Source organism: Salmo salar, chromosome 18 (assembly GCF_965601325.2).
Source record: "Salmo salar chromosome 18, fSalSal1, whole genome shotgun sequence".
Lineage (NCBI taxonomy): Eukaryota > Metazoa > Chordata > Actinopteri > Salmoniformes > Salmonidae > Salmo > Salmo salar.
This window is the reverse complement of record NC_138308.1, coordinates 45,955,460-45,980,029: the sequence shown is the minus strand read 5'-3', so window position 1 is coordinate 45,980,029 and position 24,570 is coordinate 45,955,460. Positions and strand designations below refer to the sequence as shown.

General features: G+C 43.7%; 1 protein-coding gene across 2 annotated transcripts in view; it reads left to right on the top strand.

Moving 5' to 3' along the window:
• LOC106613940 (dedicator of cytokinesis protein 1) overlaps positions 1-24,570 on the top strand; it is a 733,517-nt gene that overhangs the window by 214,752 nt on the left and 494,195 nt on the right. For both annotated transcript variants that reach the window (XM_045701156.2, XM_045701155.2), the window contains exons 26-27: positions 1,327-1,454; positions 10,248-10,343. In XM_045701156.2, coding sequence (XP_045557112.1) covers positions 1,327-1,454; positions 10,248-10,343 — 224 coding nt within the window. The remainder of the gene's footprint in view (positions 1-1,326; positions 1,455-10,247; positions 10,344-24,570) is intronic.

The window sequence follows — 24,570 nt, the reverse complement described above, 5'->3', positions numbered from 1 at the left end:
TAGATGGGTAGATGGATGGATGGGTGGGTAGATGGATGGGTGGGTAGATGGATGGGTGCGTAGATGGATGGATGGGTAGATGGATGGGTAGATGGATGGGTGGGTAGATGGATGGGTGGGTAGATGGATGGGTGGGTAGATGGATGGATGGGTGGATGGATGGATGGGTAGATGCCTGGATGGATGGATGGGTGGGTAGATGGATGGATGGGTGGGTAGATGGATGGGTGGGTAGATGGATGGGTGGGTAGATGGATGGGTGCGTAGATGGATGGATGGGTAGATAGATGGGTGGGTGGGTGGGTGGATGGATGGGTGGGTAGATGGATGGGTGGGTAGATGGATGGATGGATGGGTGAGTGGATGGGTGGGTAGATGGATGGGTGGGTAGATGGATGGATGGGTGGGTAGATGGGTGGGTGGGTAGATGGATGGGTCGATGGGTGGGTGGGTGGATGGATGGGTGGGTGGGTGGGTGGGTGGGTGGGTAGATGGATGGGTGGGTAGATGGATGGATGGGTGGATGGATGGATGGGTGGGTAGATGGATGGGTGGGTAGATGGATGGGTGGGTGGGTGGATGGATGGGTGGGTGGGTAGATGGATGGATGGGTAGATGGATGGATGGGTGGGTAGGTGGATGGGTGGGTAGGTGGATGGGTGTATAGATGGATGGGTGGGTAGATGGATGGATGGATGGGTGGGTAGATGGATGGATGGATGGGTGGGTGGGTGGGTGGATGGATGGATGGATGGGTGGGTAGATGGGTGGGTAGATGGATGGGTAGATGACTGGATGGGTGGGTGGATGGATGGGTGGGTAGATGGATGGGTGGGTAGATGGATGGATGGGTGGGTAGGTGGATGGGTAGGTGGATGGGTGGGTGGGTAGGTAGGTAGATGGGTGGGTAGATGGATGGGTGGGTAGATGGATGGATGGATGGATGGGTGGGTAGATGGATGGGTGGGTAGATGGGATGGGTGGGTAGATTGGATGGGTGGGTAGATTGTATGGGTGGGTAGATGGATGGGTGGATAGATGGATGGATGGGTGGGTGGGTGGGTGGATGGATGTTTGGGTAGATGGATGGATGGGTAGATGGATGGATGGATGGGTAGATGGATGGGTGGGTAGGTGGATGGGTGGGTGGATGGATGGATGGGTGGGTAGATGGATGGGTGGGTAGATGGATGGATAGATGGGTAGATGGGTGGGTAGATGGATGGGTGAGTAGATGGATGGATGGGTGGATGGATGGGTGGGTAGATGGATGGATGGGTGGGTAGATGGATGGGTAGATTGATTGGTACTGTATGTTTCCTGCAGACTGCCGGGAGATCCTGCTTCCTCTGATGACAGAACAGCTGAAGTTTCATCTAGAGAAACAGGAGGAACTGGAGGCCTGCTGTCAGCTACTGAGTAACATACTGGAGGTGCTCTACAGGAAGGATGTGGTGAGGAACACACAGACACCCACCACTACCTCTGTTCTATACTGTCCCCTATATTCACACCCCTCTGTTCTATAGTGTCCCCTATATTCAGACCCCTCTGTTCTATAGTGTCCCCTATATTCAGACCCCTCTGTTCTATAGTGTCCCCTATATTCACACCCCTCTGTTCTATACTGTCCCCTATATTCAGACCCCTCTGTTCTATAGTGTCCCCTATATTCAGACCCCTCTGTTCTATAGTGTCCCCTATATTCACACCCCTCTGTTCTATAGTGTCCCCTATATTCACACCCCTCTGTTCTATACTGTCCCCTATATTCAGACCCCTCTGTTCTATAGTGTCCCCTATATTCAGACCCCTCTGTTCTATACTGTCCCCTATATTCACACCCCTCTGTTCTATAGTGTCCCCTATATTCAGACCCCTCTGTCCTATAGTGTCCCCTATATTCAGACCCCTCTGTTCTATAGTGTCCCCTATATTCAGACCCCTCTGTTCTATACTGTCCCCTATATTCACACCCCTCTGTTCTATAGTGTCCCCTATATTCAGACCCCTCTGTTCTATAGTGTCCCCTATATTCAGACCCCTCTGTTCTATAGTGTCCCCTATATTCAGACCCCTCTGTTCTATAGTGTCCCCTATATTCAGACCCCTCTGTTCTATACCGTCCCCTATATTCAGACCCCTCTGTTCTATACTGTCCCCTATATTCAGACCCCTCTGTTCTATAGTGTCCCCTATATTCACACCCCTCTGTTCTATAGTGTCCCCTATATTCAGACCCCTCTGTTCTATACTGTCCCCTATATTCACACCCCTCTGTTCTATAGTGTCCCCTATATTCACACCCCTCTGTTCTATAGTGTCCCTTATATTCACACCCCTCTGTTCTATACTGACCCCTATATTCAGACCCCTCTGTTCTATAGTGTCCCCTATATTCACACCCCTCTGTTCTATAGTTTCCCCTATATTCACACCCCTCTGTTCTATACTGTCCCCTATATTCAGACCCCTATGCTTAAGGTCCTAAACGATATCATAACCGCCATCGATAAGAAGCTGTATTCATTGACCTGGCCAAGGCTTTCGACTGTCAATCACCGTATTCTTATCGGCAGACTCAATAGCCTTGGTTTCTTAAATGACTGCCTCGCCTGGTTCACCAACTACTTCTCTGACAGAGTTCAGTGTGTCAAATCAGAGGGCCTGTTGTCCGGACCTCTGGCAGTCTCTATGGGGGTACCACAGTGTTCAATTCTCAGGCCGACTTTTTTGTCTGTATATGTCAATGATGTCGCTCTTGCTGCTGGTGAGTCTCTGATCCACCTCTACACAGACGACACCATTCTGTATACTTCTGGCCCCTCTTTGGACACTGTGTTAACTAAACCTCCAGACGAGCTTCAATGCCATACAACTCTCCTTCCGTGGCCTCCAACTGCTCTTAAATGCAATTAAAACTAAATGCATCCTCTTCAACCGATCGCTGCCTGCACCTGCCCGCACGTCCAGCATCACTACTCTGGACGGTTCTGACTTAGAATATGTGGACAACTACAAATACCTAGGTGTCTGGTTAGACTGTAAACTCTCCTTCCAGACTCACATCAAACATCTCCAATCCAAAGTTAAATCAAGAATTGGCTTCCTATTTCGCAACAAAGCATCCTTCACTCATGCTGCCAAACATACCCTCATAAAACTGACCATCCTACCGATCCTCGACTTCGGTGATGTCATCTATAAAATAGCCTCCAACAATCTACTCAGCAAATTGGATGCAGTCTATCACAGTGCCATCCGTTTTGTCACCAAAGCCCCATATACTACCCACCACTGCGACCTGTATGCTCTCGTTGGCTGGTCCTCACTTCGTATTCGTCGCCAAACCCACTGACTCCAGGTCATCTATATGTCTTTGCTAGGTAAAGCCCCGCCTTATCTCAGCTCACTGGTCACCATAGCAACACCCATCCATAGCACGCGCTCCAGCAGGTATCTCTCACTGGTCACCCCCAAAGCCAATTCCTCCTTTAGCTGCCTTTACTTCCAGTTCTCTGCTGCCAATGACTGGAACGAACTGCAAAAATCACTGAAGTTGGAGACTTATATCTCCCTCACCAACTTTAAGCATCAGCTGTCAGAGCAGCTTACCGATCGCTGCAGCTGTACACAGCCCATCTGTAAATAGCCCACCCAACTACCTCATCCCCATATTATTATTTATCCTCTTGCTCTTTTGCACCCCAGTATCTCTACTTGCACATCAACATCTGCACATCTATCACTCCAGTGTTAATGCTAAATTGTAATTACTTCGCCACTATTGGCCTATTTATTGCCTTACCTCCTTACGTCATGTGCACACACTGTATACAGATTTTCTATTGCGTTATTGACTGTACGTTTGTTTATCCCATGTGTAACTGTGTCATTGTTTTTGTTGCACTGCTTTGCTTTATCTTGGCCAGGTCGCAGTTGTAAATGAGAACTTGTTCTCAACTGGCCTACCTGGTTACATAAAGGTGAAATAAAAACAAATGAAGCCTAACTGATTCTAGATCAGTACTCCTTCTCTGAGATGTGTTGTGGTACGAGCCCAGGTCCTTCTAACTTTATTACATTGATTCTCTGTTAGTCCACTCTACTAAATATAACATTGATAATCTCTTGGTCCACTCTATTAAATATAACATTTATAATCTCTTAGTCCACTCTATTAAATATAATATTGATATCCTGTTTGTCCACTCTATTAAATATAATATTGATATCCTGTTAGTGACTCTATTAAATATAATATTGATAATCTCTTAGTCCGCTCTATTAAATATAATATTGATATCCTGTTAGTCCACTCTATTAATTATAACATTTATAATCTCTTAGTCCACTCTATTAAATATAACATTGAAATCCTGTTAATCCACTCTATTAAATATAACATTTATAATCTCTTAGTCCACTCTACTAAATATAACATTTATAATCTCTTAGTCCACTCTATTAAATATAACATTGATATCCTGTTAATCCACTCTATTAAATATAATATTGATATCCTGTTAGTCCACTCTATTAAATATAATATTGATATCCTGTTTGTCCACTCTACTAAATATAATATTGATAATCTCTTAGTCCGCTCTATTAAATATAATATTGATATCCTGTTAGTCCACTCTATTAAATAGAATATTGATATCCTGTTTGTCCACTCTACTAAATAGAATATTGATAATCTCTTAGTCCACTCTACTAAATATAATATTGATAATCTCTTAGTCCGCTCTATTAAATATAATATTGATATCCTGTTTATCCACTCTATTAAATATAATATTGATATCCTGTTAGTCCACTCTATTAAAATATACTGCTCAAAAAAATAAAGGGAACACTTAAACAACACAATGTAACTCCAAGTCAATCACACTTCTGTGAAATCAAACTGTCCACTTAGGAAGCAACACTGATTGACAATACATTTCACATGCTGTTGTGCAAATGGAATAGACAACAGGTGGAAATTATAGGCAATAAGCAAGACACCCCCAATAAAGGAGAGGTTCTGCAGGTAGAGACCACAGACCACTTCTCAGTTCCTATGCTTCCTGGCTGATGTTTTGGTCACTTTTGAATGCTGGCTGTGCTTTCACTCTAGTGGTAGCATGAAACGGAGTCTACAACCCACACAAGTGGCTCAGGTAGTGCAGCTCATCCAGGATGGCACATCAATGCGAGCTGTGGCAAGAAGGTTTGCTGTGTCTGTCAGCGTAGTGTCCAGAGCATGGAGGCGCTACCGGGAGACAGGACAGTACATCAGGAGACGTGGAGGAGGCCGTAGGAGGGCAACAACCCAGCAGCAGAACCGCTACCTCCACCTTTGTGCAAGGAGGAGCAGGAGGAGCACTGCCAGAGCCCTGCAAAATGACCTCCAGCAGGCCACAAATGTGCATGTGTCTGCTCAAACAGTCAGAAACAGACTCCATGAGGGTGGTATGAGGGCCCGACGTCCACAGGTAGGGGTTGTGCTTACAGCCCAACACCGTGCAGGACGTTTGGCATTTGCCAGAGAACACCAAGATTGGCAAATTCGCCACTGGTGCCCTGTGCTCTTCACAGATGAAAGCAGGTTCACACTGAGCCCGTGACAGACGTGACAGAGTCTGGAGATGCCGTGGAGAACGTTCTGCTGCCTGCAACATCCTCCAGCATGACCAGTTTGGCGGTGGGTCAGTCATGGTGTGGGGTGGCATTTCTTTGGGGGGCCGCACAGCCCTCCATGTGCTCGCCAGAGGTAGCCTGACTGCCATTAGGTACCGAGATGAGATCCTCAGACCCCTTGTGAGACCATATGCTGGTGTGGTTGGCCCTGGGTTCCTCCTAATGCAAGACAATGCTAGACCTCATGTGGCTGGAGTGTGTCAGCAGTTCCTGCAAGAGGAAGGCATTGATGCTATGGACTGGCCCGCCCGTTCCCCAGACCTGAATCCAATTGAGCACATCTGGGACATCATGTCTCGCTCCATCCACCAACGCCACGTTGCACCACAGACTGTCCAGGGGTTGGCGGATGCTTTAGTCCAGGTCTGGGAGGAGATCCCTCAGGAGACCATCCGCCACCTCATCAGGAGCATGCCCAGACGTTGTAGGGAGGTCATACAGGCACGTGGAGGCCACACACACTACTGAGCCTCATTTTGACTTGTTTTAAGGACATTACATCAAAGTTGGATCAGCCTGTAGTGTGGTTTTCCACTTTAATTTTGAGTGTGACTCCAAATCCAGACCTCCATGGGTTGATAAATTGGATTTCCATTGATTATTTTTGTGTGATTTTTGTTGTCAGCACATTCAACTATGTAAAGAAAAAAGTATTTAATAAGATTATTTATTTAATTCAGATCTAGGATGTGTTGTTTAAGTGTTCCCTTTATTTTTTTGCGCAGTGTATAATATTGATAACCTCTTAGTCCGCTCTATTAAATATAATATTGATATCCTGTTTGTCCACTCTATTAAATATAATATTGATCACCTGTTAGTCCACTCTATTAAATATAATATTGATAATCTCTTAGTCCGCTCTATTAAATATAATATTGATATCCTGTTTGTCCACTCTATTAAATATAATATTGATATCCTGTTAGTCCACTCTATTAAATATAATATTGATATCCTGTTAGTCCACTCTATTAAATATAATATTGATATCCTGTTAGTCCACTCTATTAAATATAATATTGATATCCTGTTAGTCCACTCTATTAAATATAACATTGATATCCTGTTAGTCCACTGTATTAAATATAATATTGATATCCTGTCAGTCCACTCTATTAAATATAATATTGATATCCTGTTAGTCCACTCTATTAAATATAATATTGATATCCTGTTAGTCCACTCTATTAAATATAACATTGATATCCTGTTAGTCCACTCTATTAAATATAATATTGATATCCTGTCAGTCCACTCTATTAAATATAATATTGATATCCTGTTAGACCACTGTATTAAATATAATATTGATATCCTGTTAGTCCACTCTATTAAATATAATATTGATATCCTGTCAGTCCACTCTATTAAATATAATATTGATATCCTGTTAGTCCACTCTATTAAATATAATATTGATATCCTGTCAGTCCACTCTATTAAATATAATATTGATATCCTGTTAGTCCACTCTATTAAATATAATATTGATATCCTGTTAGTCCACTCTATTAAATATAATATTGATATCCTGTCAGTCCACTCTATTAAATATAATATTGATATCCTGTCAGTCCACTCTATTAAATATAATATTGATATCCTGTTAGTCCACTCTATTAAATATAATATTGATATCCTGTCAGTCCACTCTATTAAATATAATATTGATATCCTGTTAGTCCACTCTATTAAATATAATATTGATATCCTGTTAGTCCACTCTATTAAATATAATATTGATATCCTGTTAGTCCACTCTATTAAATATAATATTGATATCCTGTTAGTCCACTCTATTAAATATAATATTGATATCCTGTCAGTCCACTCTATTAAATATAATATTGATATCCTGTTAGTCCACTCTATTAAATATAATATTGATATCCTGTTAGTCCACTCTATTAAATATAATATTGATATCCTGTTAGTCCACTCTCCTCCATCCACTCCAGTAAAAACAACATGCTAGTGAAAAGCAGCTGTGGGACTACTAGATGGATCTCTGGTGTGTATTAATGTCCTGCACTACAGAGTTTCTGATATAATTGCTGTAATCCCATTCCATATCAGAAACAAATGATTATTTCATGGACCTTTCCTTCAATAATTTAGTTGGTTTCATTGGCAGAGTTCCCATAATTCAATACAGAGAGAACCATCACTCAATATCATTGTTTTTTCCCCCCAACCATTCCCTGCACTTATTGTTACATTCCATGTGATATGAATTCAGCGCAGAACTCCATTAGTTATTGTGTTAGTAAAGCAATAGAGCGGTCCTGAAATCAAAAGGCACAGTGACGTCAGAGATGGTATAGAAACATGAGAGAGAGCCCTGTTGGGATTGCATAATGTCATGCGTCATACCTGACACATTGAGAGGAGAGATCAGATACTACCTTTTAAGATTGGAGATGGAGTGATGTGTGTGTGTGTTGTGTGAAAATAGCACTGAATTATTGAAGGTTTTGGGGCGGTGGAAGCGGTAGCTAGCGTGCCACTGTCTTAGATGGATTCGTCCACAGACAGCCCAGATCCCCACTCCCCCTGCTCGCTGTGCCCTTCTTCCTCCTGGCTAGCCATGATTGGCTGAAATAATGAAGGGGTTGGAAATGCCAAGAGATTAGATCTGATTGGTCTGTAATGTCACAGTGGCTTCTTCGTAAACTTCAGGTGCTGCTATGGTCAGGTGACTTGGAAATAGAGATCTATGGCCACACACACTAGTGGTGGATTCACCGTCGAAAAATAAGACATGTATGCAGAAAAGTACCTCATACCTACTGTAAAATATGGTGGTGGATCACTGATGTTATGGTAACATATGGTGGTGGATCATTGATGTTATGGTAACATATGGTGGTGGATCATTGATGTTATGGTAACATATGGTGGTGGATCACTGATGTTATGGTAACATATGGTGGTGGATCACTGATGTTATGGTAACATATGGTGGTGGATCACTGATGTTACGGTAACATATGGTGGTGGATCACTGATGTTATGGTAACATATGGTGGTGGATCACTGATGTTATGGTAACATATGGTGGTGGATCACTGATGTTATGGTAACATATGGTAGTGGATCACTGATGTTATGGTAACATATGGTGGTGGATCACTGATGTTATGGTAACATATGGTAGTGGATCACCGATGTTATGGTAACATATGGTAGTGGGCCACTGATGTTATGGTAACATATGGTGGTGGGTCACTGATGTTATGGTAACATATGGTAGTGGGTCACTGATGTTATGGTAACATATGGTGGTGGATCACTGCTGTTATGGTAACATATGGTGGTGGGTCAATGATGTTATGGTAACATGGTGGTGGGTCAATGATGTTATGGTAACATATGGTGGTGGTCATTGATGTTATGGTAAAATATGGTGGTGGATCACTGATGTTATGGGGCTATTTAGCTTCCACTGGTCCTGGGGGTCTTGTTATTTAGCTTCCACTGGTCCTGGGGGTCTTGTTATTTAGCTTCCACTGGTCCTGGGGGTCTTGTTATTTAGCTTCCACTGGTCCTGGGGGTCTTGTTATTTAGCTTCCACTGGTCCTGGGGGTCTTGTTATTTAGCTTCCACTGGTCCTGGGGGTCTTGTTATTTAGCTTCCACTGGTCCTGGGGGTCTTGTTATTTAGCTTCCACTGGTCCTGGGGGTCTTGTTATTTAGCTTCCACTGGTCCTGGGGGTCTTGTTATTTAGCTTCCACCTGTCCTGGGGGTCTTGTTATTTAGCTTCCACCTGTCCTGGAGGTCTTGTTATTTAGCTTCCACCTGTCCTGGAGGTCTTGTTAAGGTCAACAGCATCATGAACTTTACCCAGTAACAGGACATTTTAGCCTAAAACAAGGTTGCCTGAAAATGGGCCCCAAGTAGATCTAACATCAAGACAACCTCCCCAAGCACACATCAAAACCCTCTTCCTATCTTCTTTATTTTATTACTTGTTCAACAAAATCTCTTTCTCTGAGCAGTTCTACTAGTATAAAATAATATAATTGTAAAAAATAACATACAATATAGCTCCGCATTTGTGTTAAGGATGTTTGCAAAGCAACAAAGATGACTAGCATCATCATTTATAAAGCAGCTCAGGGGTTTGTGGTATATTTAAGCAATAAGGCACGAAGAGGTGTGGTATATGGCCAATATACCACGGCTAAGGACTGTTCTGAGACACAACGCAACGCTGTATACGGTCTGATATACCACGGCGACCGTATACCACGAGTATGACAAAACATTTCTTTTTTTTCCTGCTCTAATTACATTGGTAACCAGTTTATAATAGCAATACGGCTCCTCGGGGGTTTGTGATAAAACAAGCATTTTTGCATCATACCCGTTATATATTGTCTGATATACGCACAGTTGAACTACTGTTTCAGCCAATTAGCATCCAGGACCCAAACTAGCCAGTTTTATAAATCTCAACATACACTGTTGAAAACATTCTGTGTCTATCGATTTCCTCAGTGAAAGATCAACCTAATCTCTTGTCCTCCTCCTCCTCCTTCATCTTGTGTGTCCAGGGTCCTACTCAGTGGCATGTCCAGATCATCATGGAGAAGCTCCTGAGGACAGTCAACAGAACAGTCATCTCCATGGGCAGAGACTCTCCTCTCATTGTAAGTGACTCTTCTTCAAACCTCCCAACCAGCCTTATGAACCTCTAAAACTCTGTTCCTACTTCTTCCCTTCTCTCCTGTGTCTGGGAATCTGACAACCAGGATTTCTGAGAAAAAAATGGGAAACTTTCGATAAAGTTTATAGAATTTTTCAACCCTAATTGTCCCTCTGCAACATCAACTTCCATCCACAGCATCACAGAACGATGGAAACCTTGTTCTGAGTGAGTCATCCCTAGACTCACACAGCTTCATGTAGATTCACTCTAAAGGTTCCCTTGATCTCCCTCACTGCTTTCATCTGCTTTATTAGCCTGGCTATGTCATATTTCAGCGTGTTTGCGTGTGTGTTCCGTGTGTGTGTGTGTGTGTTCCGTGTGTGTGTGTGTGTTCCGTGTGTGTGTGTGTGTTCCGTGTGTGTGTGTGTGTTCCGTGTGTGTGTGTGTGTTCCGTGTGTGTGTTCCGTGTGTGTGTGTGTGTGTGAGATCTGTCACCTAATACAGACAGCGTTCCTAAAGCCAGACCCATGCAGGTTCTCTGTGAGTTATCTAATCAGTGGATTCTCTTTGTGCATCCCAAATGGTACACTATGTCCTATTGGCTCCTATAGGGCTGTGGTCTAAAATAGTGCTCAATATAGGGAACAGGCTTCCATTTTGGGACACTGGTTCTGTGATACTGAGGCCGAGCCAATCATCCTCTCAGCTGGAACTCTGAGACAATTAAGTCACTGATAAGTCATTCTGTATCTGTGCTGTCATCCTGACGACGCTCCGCCCGCCGCGACAGGCACTCATCCATTTACATGAGGCTGACGGTAGGAACGTGGGAGGAATGTGGGGACTTTTGCAAGGACGCATACTATATGTACACAGTTGGGGTGATTTGACAATGGATGTACTGTAGATTGCAGACCAAACCAAAAGATAACTGGAATGTGGATTACTAAATATGATCGGAATTCCAGGATACGGAATATTATGGGATTTGAAGTTACAGTAGAATGGAGAGGTCAGATGTTACAGTAGTTACAGTAGAATGGAGAGGTCAGATGTCCCAGTAGTTACAGTAGAATGGAGAGGTCAGATGTCCCAGTAGTTACAGTAGAATGGAGAGGTCAGATGTCCCAGTAGTTACAGTAGAATGGACAGGTCAGATGTCCCAGTAGTTACTGTAGAATGGAGAGGTCAGATGTCCCAGTAGTTACAGTAGAATGGAGAGGTCAGATGTCCCAGTAGTTACAGTAGAATGGAGAGGTCAGATGTCCCAGTAGTTACAGTAGAATGGAGAGGTCAGATGTCCCAGTAGTTACAGTAGAATGGAGAGGTCAGATGTCCCAGTAGTTACAGTAGAATGGAGAGGTCAGATGTCCCAGTAGTTACTGTAGAATGGAGAGGTCAGATGTCCCAGTAGTTACAGTAGAATGGAGAGGTCAGATGTCCCAGTAGTTACAGTAGAATGGAGAGGTCAGATGTCCCAGTAGTTACTGTAGAATGGAGAGGTCAGATGTCCCAGTAGTTACAGTAGAATGGAGAGGTCAGATGTTACAGTAGAATGGAGGTCAGATGTCCCAGTAGTTACGGTAGAATGGAGAGGTCAGATGTCCCAGTAGTTACTGTAGAATGGAGAGGTCAGATGTTACAGTAGAATGGAGAGGTCAGATGTCCCAGTAGTTACGGTAGAATGGAGAGGTCAGATGTCCCAGTAGTTACAGTAGAATGGAGAGGTCAGATGTCCCAGTAGTTACAGTAGAATGGAGAGGTCAGATGTTACAGTAGAATGGAGGTCAGATGTCCCAGTAGTTACAGTAGAATGGAGAGGTCAGATGTCCCAGTAGTTACAGTAGAATGGAGAGGTCAGATGTCCCAGTAGTTACAGTAGAATGGAGAGGTCAGATGTCCCAGTAGTTACAGTAGAATGGAGAGGTCAGATGTCCCAGTAGTTACAGTAGAATGGAGAGGTCAGATGTTACAGTAGAATGGAGAGGTCAGATGTCCCAGTAGTTACAGTAGAATGGAGAGGTCAGATGTCCCAGTAGTTACAGTAGAATGGAGAGGTCAGATGTTACAGTAGAATGGAGGTCAGATGTCCCAGTAGTTACAGTAGAATGGAGAGGTCAGATGTCCCAGTAGTTACAGTAGAATGGAGAGGTCAGATGTTACAGTAGAATGGAGAGGTCAGATGTTACAGTAGAATGGAGAAGTCAGATGTCCCAGTAGTTACAGTAGAATGGAGAGGTCAGATGTCCCAGTAGTTACAGTAGAATGGAGAGGTCAGATGTCCCAGTAGTTACAGTAGAATGGAGAGGTCAGATGTCCCAGTAGTTACAGTAGAATGGAGAGGTCAGATGTCCCAGTAGTTACAGTAGAATGGAGAGGTCAGATGTCCCAGTAGTTACAGTAGAATGGAGAGGTCAGATGTTACAGTAGAATGGAGGTCAGATGTCCCAGTAGTTACAGTAGAATGGAGAGGTCAGATGTCCCAGTAGTTACAGTAGAATGGAGAGGTCAGATGTCCCAGTAGTTACAGTAGAATGGAGAGGTCAGATGTCCCAGTAGTTACAGTAGAATGGAGAGGTCAGATGTCCCAGTAGTTACAGTAGAATGGAGAGGTCAGATGTCCCAGTAGTTACAGTAGAATGGAGAGGTCAGATGTCCCAGTAGTTACAGTAGAATGGAGAGGTCAGATGTTACAGTAGAATGGAGGTCAGATGTCCCAGTAGTTACGGTAGAATGGAGAGGTCAGATGTCCCAGTAGTTACTGTAGAATGGAGAGGTCAGATGTCCCAGTAGTTACAGTAGAATGGAGAGGTCAGATGTTACAGTAGAATGGAGAGGTCAGATGTCCCAGTAGTTACGGTAGAATGGAGAGGTCAGATGTCCCAGTAGTTACAGTAGAATGGAGAGGTCAGATGTCCCAGTAGTTACAGTAGAATGGAGAGGTCAGATGTTACAGTAGAATGGAGGTCAGATGTCCCAGTAGTTACAGTAGAATGGAGAGGTCAGATGTCCCAGTAGTTACAGTAGAATGGAGAGGTCAGATGTCCCAGTAGTTACAGTAGAATGGAGAGGTCAGATGTCCCAGTAGTTACAGTAGAATGGAGAGGTCAGATGTTACAGTAGAATGGAGGTCAGATGTCCCAGTAGTTACAGTAGAATGGAGAGGTCAGATGTCCCAGTAGTTACAGTAGAATGGAGAGGTCAGATGTCCCAGTAGTTACAATAGAATGGAGAGGTCAGATGTCCCAGTAGTTACAGTAGAATGGAGAGGTCAGATGTCCCAGTAGTTACAGTAGAATGGAGAGGTCAGATGGTCCCAGTAGTTACAGTAGAATGGAGAGGTCAGATGTCCCAGTAGTTACAGTAGAATGGAGGTCAGATGTCCCAGTAGTTACAGTAGAATGGAGAGGTCAGATGTTACAGTAGTTACAGTAGAATGGAGAGGTCAGATGTCCCAGTAGTTACAGTAGAATGGAGAGGTCAGATGTCCCAGTAGTTACAGTAGAATGGAGAGGTCAGATGTCCCAGTAGTTACAGTAGAATGGAGAGGTCAGATGTTACAGTAGAATGGAGAGGTCAGATGTCCCAGTAGTTACAGTAGAATGGAGAGGTCAGATGTCCCAGTAGTTACAGTAGAATGGAGAGGTCAGATGTCCCAGTAGTTACAGTAGAATGGAGAGGTCAGATGGTCCCAGTAGTTACAGTAGAATGGAGAGGTCAGATGTTACAGTAGAATGGAGAGGTCAGATGGTCCCAGTAGTTACAGTAGAATGGAGAGGTCAGATGTTACAGTAGTTACAGTAGAATGGAGAGGTCAGATGTTACAGTAGAATGGAGGTCAGATGTCCCAGTAGTTACAGTAGAATGGAGAGGTCAGATGTCCCAGTAGTTACAGTAGAATGGAGAGGTCAGATGTCCCAGTAGTTACAGTAGAATGGAGAGGTCAGATGTCCCAGTAGTTACAGTAGAATGGAGAGGTCAGATGTCCCAGTAGTTACAGTAGAATGGAGAGGTCAGATGTTACAGTAGAATGGAGGTCAGATGGTCCCAGTAGTTACAGTAGAATGGAGAGGTCAGATGTCCCAGTAGTTACAGTAGAATGGGGAGGTCAGATGTCCCAGTAGTTAAGGTAGGTATTTAAGTTTTGACAATCAGACTCTATTGGTGTTAAGAGGGGAGAGAGAGACAGTCTGACTGTCTGTCCTTAGAGACCTACCTCAACCAAACTACAGTCTGACTGTCTCTCCTTAGAGACCTACCTTAACCCCACTACAGTCTGAATGTCTCTCCTTAGAGACCTACCTTAACCCCACTACAGTCTGAATGTCTCTCCTTAGAGACCTACCTCAACCAAACTACAGTCTGACTGTCTCTCCTTAGAGACCTACCTTAACCCCACTACAGTCTGAATGTCTCTCCTTAGAGACCTACCTTAACCCAACTACAGTCTGACTGTCTCTCCTTAGAGACCTACCTCAACCAAACTACAGTCTGACTGTCTGTCCATAGAGACCTACCTTAACCCCACTACAGTCTGCCTGTCTCTCCTTAGAGACCTACCTTAAACCCACTACAGTCTGCCTGTCTCTCCTTAGAGACCTACCTTAAACCCACTACAGTCTGCCTGTCTCTCCTTAGAGACCTACCTTAAACCCACTACAGTCTGCCTGTCTCTCCTTAGAGACCTACCTTAACCCCACTACAGTCTGAATGTCTCTCCTTAGAGACCTACCTTAACCCCACTACAGTCTGCCTGTCTCTCCTTAGAGACCTACCTTAACCCCACTACAGTCTGACTGTCTCTCCTTAGAGACCTACCTTAACCCCACTACAGTCTGAATGTCTCTCCTTAGAGACCTACCTTAACCCCACTACAGTCTGCCTGTCTCTCCTTAGAGACCTACCTTAACCCCACTACAGTCTGAATGTCTCTCCATAGAGACCTACCTTAACCCCACTACAGTCTGCCTGTCTCTCCTTAGAGACCTACCTTAACCCCACTACAGTCTGACTGTCTCTCCTTAGAGACCTACCTTAACCCCATTACAGTCTGCCTGTCTCTCCTTAGAGACCTACCTTAACCCCACTACAGTCTGACTGTCTCTCCTTAGAGATGTGTGTGTGAAGTCTCAACCCTCTGTCTCTGTGAGCTGCTGTCTGTCATTGCATTTAAATCAGTCAGTCTATCATTATTTAATGATCAATAAGAACAGGCTTGAATTTTGAACAGGCCCGAGACCCAGTTAGACTGACTGCATCTAACTGACCTTGTTTTTCTGAGCTGAGAGGCAGGCAGCCTCTTAGATTTACATTTATGCTTTAAATTTCTTTATTCTCTCTCTACCCTCTCGTTCTCCATCTCCCCTCTCGTTCTCCCTCTCCCCTCACATTCTCCCTCTCCCCTCACATTCTCCCTCTCCCCTCACATTCTCCCTCTCCCCTCACATTCTCCCTCTCTCTCCCCTCACATTCTCCCTCTCTCCCCCTCGTCTCTCTCTCTCGCCCTTCTAAATCTCCCTCTCCCCTCGCATTCTCTCCCCTCTCATTCTCCCTCTCCCCTCTCATTCTCCCTCCCTCTCCCCTCTCATTCTCCCTCCCTCTCCCCTCTCATTCTCCCTCCCTCCCTCTCCCCTCTCATTCTCCCTCCCTCCCTCTCCCCTCTCATTCTCCCTCCCTCCCTCCCTCTCCCCTCTCATTCTCCCTCCCTCCCTCTCCCCTCTCATTCTCCCTCCCTCTCCCCTCTCATTCTCCCTCCCTCTCCCCTCTCATTCTCCCTCTCTCTCCTCCCTCTCCCCTCTAATTCTCCCTCCCTCTCCCCCTCTCCCCTCTCATTATCCCCCTCTCATTATCCCTCTGTCTTTCCCTCTCTCTCTCTCTCATTCTCATTCTCTCTCCCTCTCATTCTCTCACTCTCTCTCTCTCTCTCTCTCTCTCTCTCTCTCTCTCTCTCTCTCTCTCTAGTGGTGAACACATTTAATGGGAGCGATCAAAGTGATGACTAGTTGAGTCAGGTTTTGTTGTAGCTACGTTGGCCATGGTCAGTGAAGAGGAACGTGTCTCTGTATCTGTGTCTCTGTGTCCTAAAGGATGCTTAGGCAGGGTTCAACTGTACAACAGCTCTATTAGAAAACCTTACAGCATAGTGTTGGTATGCAAGTGTTCACTCTGGTCGCTGCACCCTTATGGGTCAACTCAGTGGAGGTAGAAACACAATCAACTCAGTGTAGGTAGAAACACAAACAGAATCAACTCAGTGGAGGTAGAAACACAAACACAATCAACTCAGTGTAGGTAGAAACACAAACAGAATCAACTCAGTGGAGGTAGAAACACAAACAGAATCAACTCAGTGGAGGTAGAAACACAAACAGAATCAACTCAGTGGAGGTAGAAACACAAACAGAATCAACTCAGTGGAGGTAGAAACACAAACAGAATCAACTCAGTGGAGGTCAGAAACACAAACAGAATCAACTCAGTGGAGGCAGAAACACAAACAGAATCAACTCAGTGTAGGTAGAAACACAAACACAATCAACTCAGTGGAGGTAGAAACACAAACAGAATCAACTCAGTGGAGGTAGAAACACAATCAACTCAGTGGAGGTAGAAACACAAACAGAATCAACTCAGTGGAGGTAGAAACACAAACAGAATCAACTCAGTGGAGGTAGAAACACAAACAGAATCAACTCAGTGTAGGTAGAAACACAAACACAATCAACTCAGTGGAGGTAGAAACACAAACACAATCAACTCAGTGGAGGTCAGAAACACAAACAGAATCAACTCAGTGGAGGTAGAAACACAAACAGAATCAACTCAGTGGAGGTAGAAACACAAACAGAATCAACTCAGTGGAGGTAGAAACACAAACAGAATCAACTCAGTGGAGGTAGAAACACAAACAGAATCAACTCAGTGGAGGTAGAAACACAAACACAATCAACTCAGTGGAGGTCAGAAACACAAACAGAATCAACTCAGTGGAGGTAGAAACACAAACAGAATCAACTCAGTGGAGGTAGAAACACAAACAGAATCAACTCAGTGGAGGTAGAAACACAATCAACTCAGTGGAGGTAGAAACACAAACAGAATCAACTCAGTGGAGGTAGAAACACAAACAGAATCAACTCAGTGGAGGTAGAAACACAAACAGAATCAACTCAGTGGAGGTCAGAAACACAATCAGAATCAACTCAGTGGAGGTAGAAACACAAACAGAATCAACTCAGTGGAGGTAGAAACACAAACAGAATCAACTCAGTGGAGGTAGAAACACAAACAGAATCAACTCAGTGGAGGTCAGAAACACAAACAGAATCAACTCAGTGGAGGTAGAAACACAAACAGAATCAACTCAGTGGAGGTAGAAACACAATCAACTCAGTGGAGGTAGAAACACAATCAACTCAGTGGAGGTATAAACACAAACAGAATCAACTCAGTGGAGGTAGAAACACAAACAGAATCAACTCAGTGGAGGTAGAAACACAAACAGAATCAACTCAGTGGAGGTAGAAACACAATCAACTCAGTGGAGGTAGAAACACAAACAGAATCAACTCAGTGGAGGTAGAAACACAAACAGAATCAACTCAGTGGAGGTCAGAAACACAAACACAATCAACTCAGTGGAGGTCAGAAACACAAACAGAATCAACTCAGTGGAGGTCAGAAACACAAACAGAATCAACTCAGTGGAGGTCAGAAACACAAACAGAATCAACTCAGTGGAGGTCAGAAACACAATCAACTCAGTGGAGGTCAGAAACACAAACAGAATCAACTCAGTGGAGGTCAGAAACACAAACACAATCAACTCAGTGGAGGTCAGAAACACAAACAGAATCAACTCAGTGGAGGTCAGAAACACAAACAGAATCAACTCAGTGGAGGTCAGAAACACAAACAGAATCAACTCAGTGGAGGTCAGAAACACAATCAACTCAGTGGAGGTAGAAACACAAACAGAATCAACTCAGTGGAGGTCAGAAACACAATCAGAATCAACTCAGTGGAGGTCAGAAACACAAACAGAATCAACTCAGTGGAGGTAGAAACACAATCAGAATCAACTCAGTGGAGGTCAGAAACACAATCAACTCAGTGGAGGTAGAAACACAATCAACTCAGTGGAGGTAGAAACACAAACAGAATCAACTCAGTGGAGGTAGAAACACAAACAGAATCAACTCAGTGGAGGTCAGAAACACAAACAGAATCAACTCAGTGGAGGTCAGAAACACAAACAGAATCAACTCAGTGGAGGTAGAAACACAAACAGAATCAAGTCAGTGGAGGTAGAAACACAAACAGAATCAACTCAGTGGAGGTAGAAACACAATCAACTCAGTGGAGGTAGAAACACAAACAGAATCAACTCAGTGGAGGTAGAAACACAAACAGAATCAACTCAGTGGAGGTAGAAACACAAACAGAATCAACTCAGTGGAGGTAGAAACACAAACACAATCAACTCAGTGGAGGTCAGAAACACAAACAGAATCAACTCAGTGGAGGTAGAAACACAAACAGAATCAACTCAGTGGAGGTCAGAAACACAAACAGAATCAACTCAGTGGAGGTCAGAAACACAAACAGAATCAACTCAGTGGAGGTCAGAAACACAAACAGAATCAACTCAGTGGAGGTCAGAAACACAAACAGAATCAACTCAGTGGAGGCAGAAACACAAACAGAATCAACTCAGTGGAGGTCAGAAACACAAACAGAATCAACTCAGTGGAGGCAGAAACACAAACAGAATCAACTCAGTGGAGGTCAGAAACACAATCAACTCAGTGGAGGTCAGAAACACAAACAGAATCAACTCAGTGGAGGTCAGAAACACAAACAGAATCAACTCAGTGGAGGTAGAAACACAAACAGAATCAACTCAGTGGAGGTCAGAAACACAAACAGAATCAACTCAGTGGAGGTCAGAAACACAAACAGAATCAACTCAGTGGAGGTAGAAACACAAACAGAATCAACTCAGTGGAGGTCAGAAACACAAACAGAATCAACTCAGTGGAGGTCAGAAACACAAACAGAATCAACTCAGTGGAGGTCAGAAACACAAACAGAATCAACTCAGTGGAGGTCAGAAACACAAACAGAATCAACTCAGTGGAGGTAGAAACACAATCAACTCAGTGGAGGTAGAAACACAAACAGAATCAACTCAGTGGAGGTAGAAACACAAACAGAATCAACTCAGTGGAGGTCAGAAACACAAACAGAATCAACTCAGTGTAGGTAGAAACACAAACAGAATCAACTCAGTGGAGGTAGAAACACAAACAGAATCAACTCAGTGGAGGTCAGAAACACAAACAGAATCAACTCAGTGGAGGTAGAAACACAAACAGAATCAACTCAGTGGAGGTCAGAAACACAATCAACTCAGTGGAGGTAGAAACACAAACAGAATCAACTCAGTGGAGGTAGAAACACAAACAGAATCAACTCAGTGGAGGTCAGAAACACAATCAACTCAGTGGAGGTAGAAACACAAACAGAATCAACTCAGTGGAGGTAGAAACACAAACAGAATCAACTCAGTGGAGGTCAGAAACACAATCAGAATCAACTCAGTGGAGGTAGAAACACAAACAGAATCAACTCAGTGGAGGTAGAAACACAAACAGAATCAACTCAGTGGAGGTCAGAAACACAAACAGAATCAACTCAGTGGAGGTAGAAACACAAACAGAATCAACTCAGTGGAGGTCAGAAACACAAACAGAATCAACTCAGTGGAGGTAGAAACACAAACAGAATCAACTCAGTGGAGGTCAGAAACACAAACAGAATCAACTCAGTGGAGGTAGAAACACAAACAGAATCAACTCAGTGGAGGTAGAAACACAAACAGAATCAACTCAGTGGAGGTAGAAACACAAACAGAATCAACTCAGTGGAGGTAGAAACACAAACAGAATCAACTCAGTGGAGGTAGAAACACAAACAGAATCAACTCAGTGGAGGTAGAAACACAAACAGAATCAACTCAGTGGAGGTAGAAACACAATCAACTCAGTGGAGGTAGAAACACAAACAGAATCAACTCAGTGGAGGTAGAAACACAAACAGAATCAACTCAGTGGAGGTAGAAACACAAACAGAATCAACTCAGTGGAGGTAGAAACACAATCAACTCAGTGGAGGTAGAAACACAAACAGAATCAACTCAGTGGAGGTAGAAACACAAACACAAACAACTCAGTGGAGGCAGAAACACAAACACAAACAACTCAGTGGAGGCAGAAACACAAACAGAATCAACTCAGTGGAGGTAGAAACACAAACAGAATCAACTCAGTGGAGGTAGAAACACAAACAGAATCAACTCAGTGGAGGTAGAAACACAAACAGAATCAACTCAGTGGAGGTAGAAACACAAACAGAATCAACTCAGTGGAGGTAGAAACACAAACAGAATCAACTCAGTGGAGGTCAGAAACACAAACAGAATCAACTCAGTGGAGGTCAGAAACACAAACAGAATCAACTCAGTGGAGGTAGAAACACAATCAACTCAGTGGAGGTAGAAACACAAACAGAATCAACTCAGTGGAGGTAGAAACACAAACAGAATCAACTCAGTGGAGGTAGAAACACAATCAACTCAGTGGAGGTAGAAACACAATCAACTCAGTGGAGGTAGAAACACAAACAGAATCAACTCAGTGGAGGTCAGAAACACAAACAGAATCAACTCAGTGGAGGTCAGAAACACAAACAGAATCAACTCAGTGGAGGTCAGAAACACAAACAGAATCAACTCAGTGGAGGTAGAAACACAAACAGAATCAACTCAGTGGAGGTAGAAACACAAACAGAATCAACTCAGTGGAGGTCAGAAACACAATCAGAATCAACTCAGTGGAGGTAGAAACACAAACAGAATCAACTCAGTGGAGGTAGAAACACAAACAGAATCAACTCAGTGGAGGTCAGAAACACAAACAGAATCAACTCAGTGGAGGTCAGAAACACAAACAGAATCAACTCAGTGGAGGTAGAAACACAAACAGAATCAACTCAGTGGAGGCAGAAACACAATCAGAATCAACTCAGTGGAGGTCAGAAACACAAACAGAATCAACTCAGTGGAGGTCAGAAACACAAACAGAATCAACTCAGTGGAGGTAGAAACACAAACAGAATCAACTCAGTGGAGGTCAGAAACACAATCAACTCAGTGTAGGTAGAAACACAAACAGAATCAACTCAGTGGAGGTCAGAAACACAAACAGAATCAACTCAGTGGAGGTAGAAACACAAACAGAATCAACTCAGTGGAGGTAGAAACACAAACAGAATCAACTCAGTGGAGGTAGAAACACAAACAGAATCAACTCAGTGGAGGTAGAAACACAAACAGAATCAACTCAGTGTAGGTAGAAACACAAACAGAATCAACTCAGTGGAGGTCAGAAACACAAACAGAATCAACTCAGTGGAGGTAGAAACACAATCAACTCAGTGGAGGTAGAAACACAAACAGAATCAACTCAGTGGAGGTATAAACACAAACAGAATCAACTCAGTGGAGGTAGAAACACAAACAGAATCAACTCAGTGGAGGTAGAAACACAAACAGAATCAACTCAGTGGAGGTAGAAACACAAACACAATCAACTCAGTGGAGGTAGAAACACAAACAGAATCAACTCAGTGGAGGTCAGAAACACAAACACAATCAACTCAGTGGAGGTAGAAACACAAACAGAATCAACTCAGTGGAGGTCAGAAACACAAACAGAATCAACTCAGTGGAGGTAGAAACACAAACACAATCAACTCAGTGGAGGTAGAAACACAAACAGAATCAAGTCATATTGTCATTCTGTGGTCCTGAATGTTTGATCACGTCCACTACTGGCCTGTCATCTATCAAGCCTTTGTCTTTGCTCTCCTCTCAGGACTGCTTGATGTTGTACAGCTTCATCCTGGTTCATCCCACTCTGCTGCTGTTTACATGGAGGAGAGAAGTGGAGATGTAGTGGAACGACTCAGTTATTAACTGACAGTGTAGTGTTGATAGACAGGTTGCTATGCTGTGGTCCTCTGTATGCAGCCACTGACCAGTAGCACATCCTCACTGTAATACAGCTCTGGACCTGTCCTCACTGTAATACAGCTCTGATTCCGTCCTCAGTTTAATACAGCTCTGATTCCGTCCTCACTGTAATACAGCTCTGGACCCGTCCTCACTGTAATACAGCTCTGATTCCGTCCTCAGTTTAATACAGCTCTGATTCCGTCCTCACTGTAATACAGCTCTGGACCCGTCCTCACTGTAATACAGCTCTGATTCCGTCCTCACTGTAATACAGCTCTGATTCCATCCTCACTGTAATACAGCTCTGATTCCATCCTCACTGTAATACAGCTCTGGACCTGTCCTCACTGTAATACAGCTCTGGACCTGTCCTCACTGTAATACAGCTCTGATTCCGTCCTCAGTTTAATACAGCTCTGATTCTGTCCTCACTGTAATACAGCTCTGGACCTGTCCTCACTGTAATACAGCTCTGATTCCGTCCTCAGTTTAATACAGCTCTGATTCCGTCCTCACTGTAATACAGCTCTGATTCCATCCTCACTGTAATACAGCTCTGATTCCATCCTCAGTGTAATACAGCTCTGATTCCGTCCTCAGTGTAATACAGCTCTGATTCCGTCCTCAGTGTAATACAGCTCTGATTCCGTCCTCGCTGTAATACAGCTCTGATTCCGTCCTCAGTGTAATACAGCTCTGATTCCGTCCTCAGTGTAATACAGCTCTGATTCCGTCCTCAGTGTAATACAGCTCCGATTCCGTCCTCGCTGTAATACAGCTCCGATTCCGTCCTCGCTGTAATACAGCTCCGATTCCGTCCTCGCTGTAATACAGCTCTGATTCCGTCCTCGCTGTAATACAGCTCTGATTCCGTCCTCGCTGTAATACAGCTCTGATTCCGTCCTCGCTGTAATACAGCTCTGATTCCGTCCTCGCTGTAATACAGCTCTGATTCCGTCCTCGCTGTAATACAGCTCTGATTCCGTCCTCAGTGTAATACAGCTCTGATTCCGTCCTCAGTGTAATACAGCTCTGATTCCGTCCTCAGTGTAATACAGCTCTGATTCCGTCCTCGCTGTAATACAGCTCTGATTCCGTCCTCGCTGTAATACAGCTCTGATTCCGTCCTCGCTGTAATACAGCTCTGATTCCGTCCTCGCTGTAATACAGCTCTGTTTCCGTCCTCGCTGTAATACAGCTCTGATTCCGTCCTCAGTGTAATACAGCTCTGATTCCGTCCTCAGTGTAATACAGCTCTGATTCCGTCCTCGCTGTAATACAGCTCTGATTCCGTCCTCAGTGTAATACAGCTCTGATTCCGTCCTCACTGTAATACAGCTCTGATTCCGTCCTCAGTGTAATACAGTGTCTATAGTCCTGTTCTCTACCACTTCACGCTACCCACAGTGCTGCAGCAGAACACTCATAGAAAGCAGAATCATAGTGAGATATGGCACTGCATCAGAATGTCTTGATGCAGACGAGCAGCACCCTGCGTTCCCTTGTAGAGATGAACACAGAATCTAGTCCAGTCCTTTCTAGACCCATCTTCCAGCTGCATGCTGTGTCAGTTGCTTTTGATACAGCATCGTATTACTGGTCTCTCTCACTACAGACTAACACCACATATAACATTTAGAATGGATTAGTAAATAGTTTATTCATTTATTAATCATTACTCCCACATTTATACATGTTAGTAAGATACTTATTCACACATTTAGAAACAACATTTTGAAGTATTTCCTTGAAGGTTCCTAAGGCTGAAACTGAGATGAGGGAGAAAAAAACATATTTTTCCCATAATGCCCCTTCATCCTGGAATATGCTTCTGAAGATTGTAAAGTTAGGGGATTTGGTGTCCTTGTGTTTTTAACACTCTGATCGACAACCCTGTTTGTCATAACTGCGCTTGTTTCTAATCTTCAATTGGTATCTTTAAGTTGAGATACTTTGTCTTGTGTGTATTCTGTATTTCTCTGTCATGTTTTATGGAAACGCTGCTATTTCCTTCTTTTTCCTTCATGTCAGGTCACCCTCGCAAAAGAGGTTTTTAACCTCAATGGGTTTTACCTGGTTAAATAGAGGTTAAATAAAGGTGAAATAATAATGATTGGTAAGAACATTCATAAGATGTAGGTCCTTATAAACC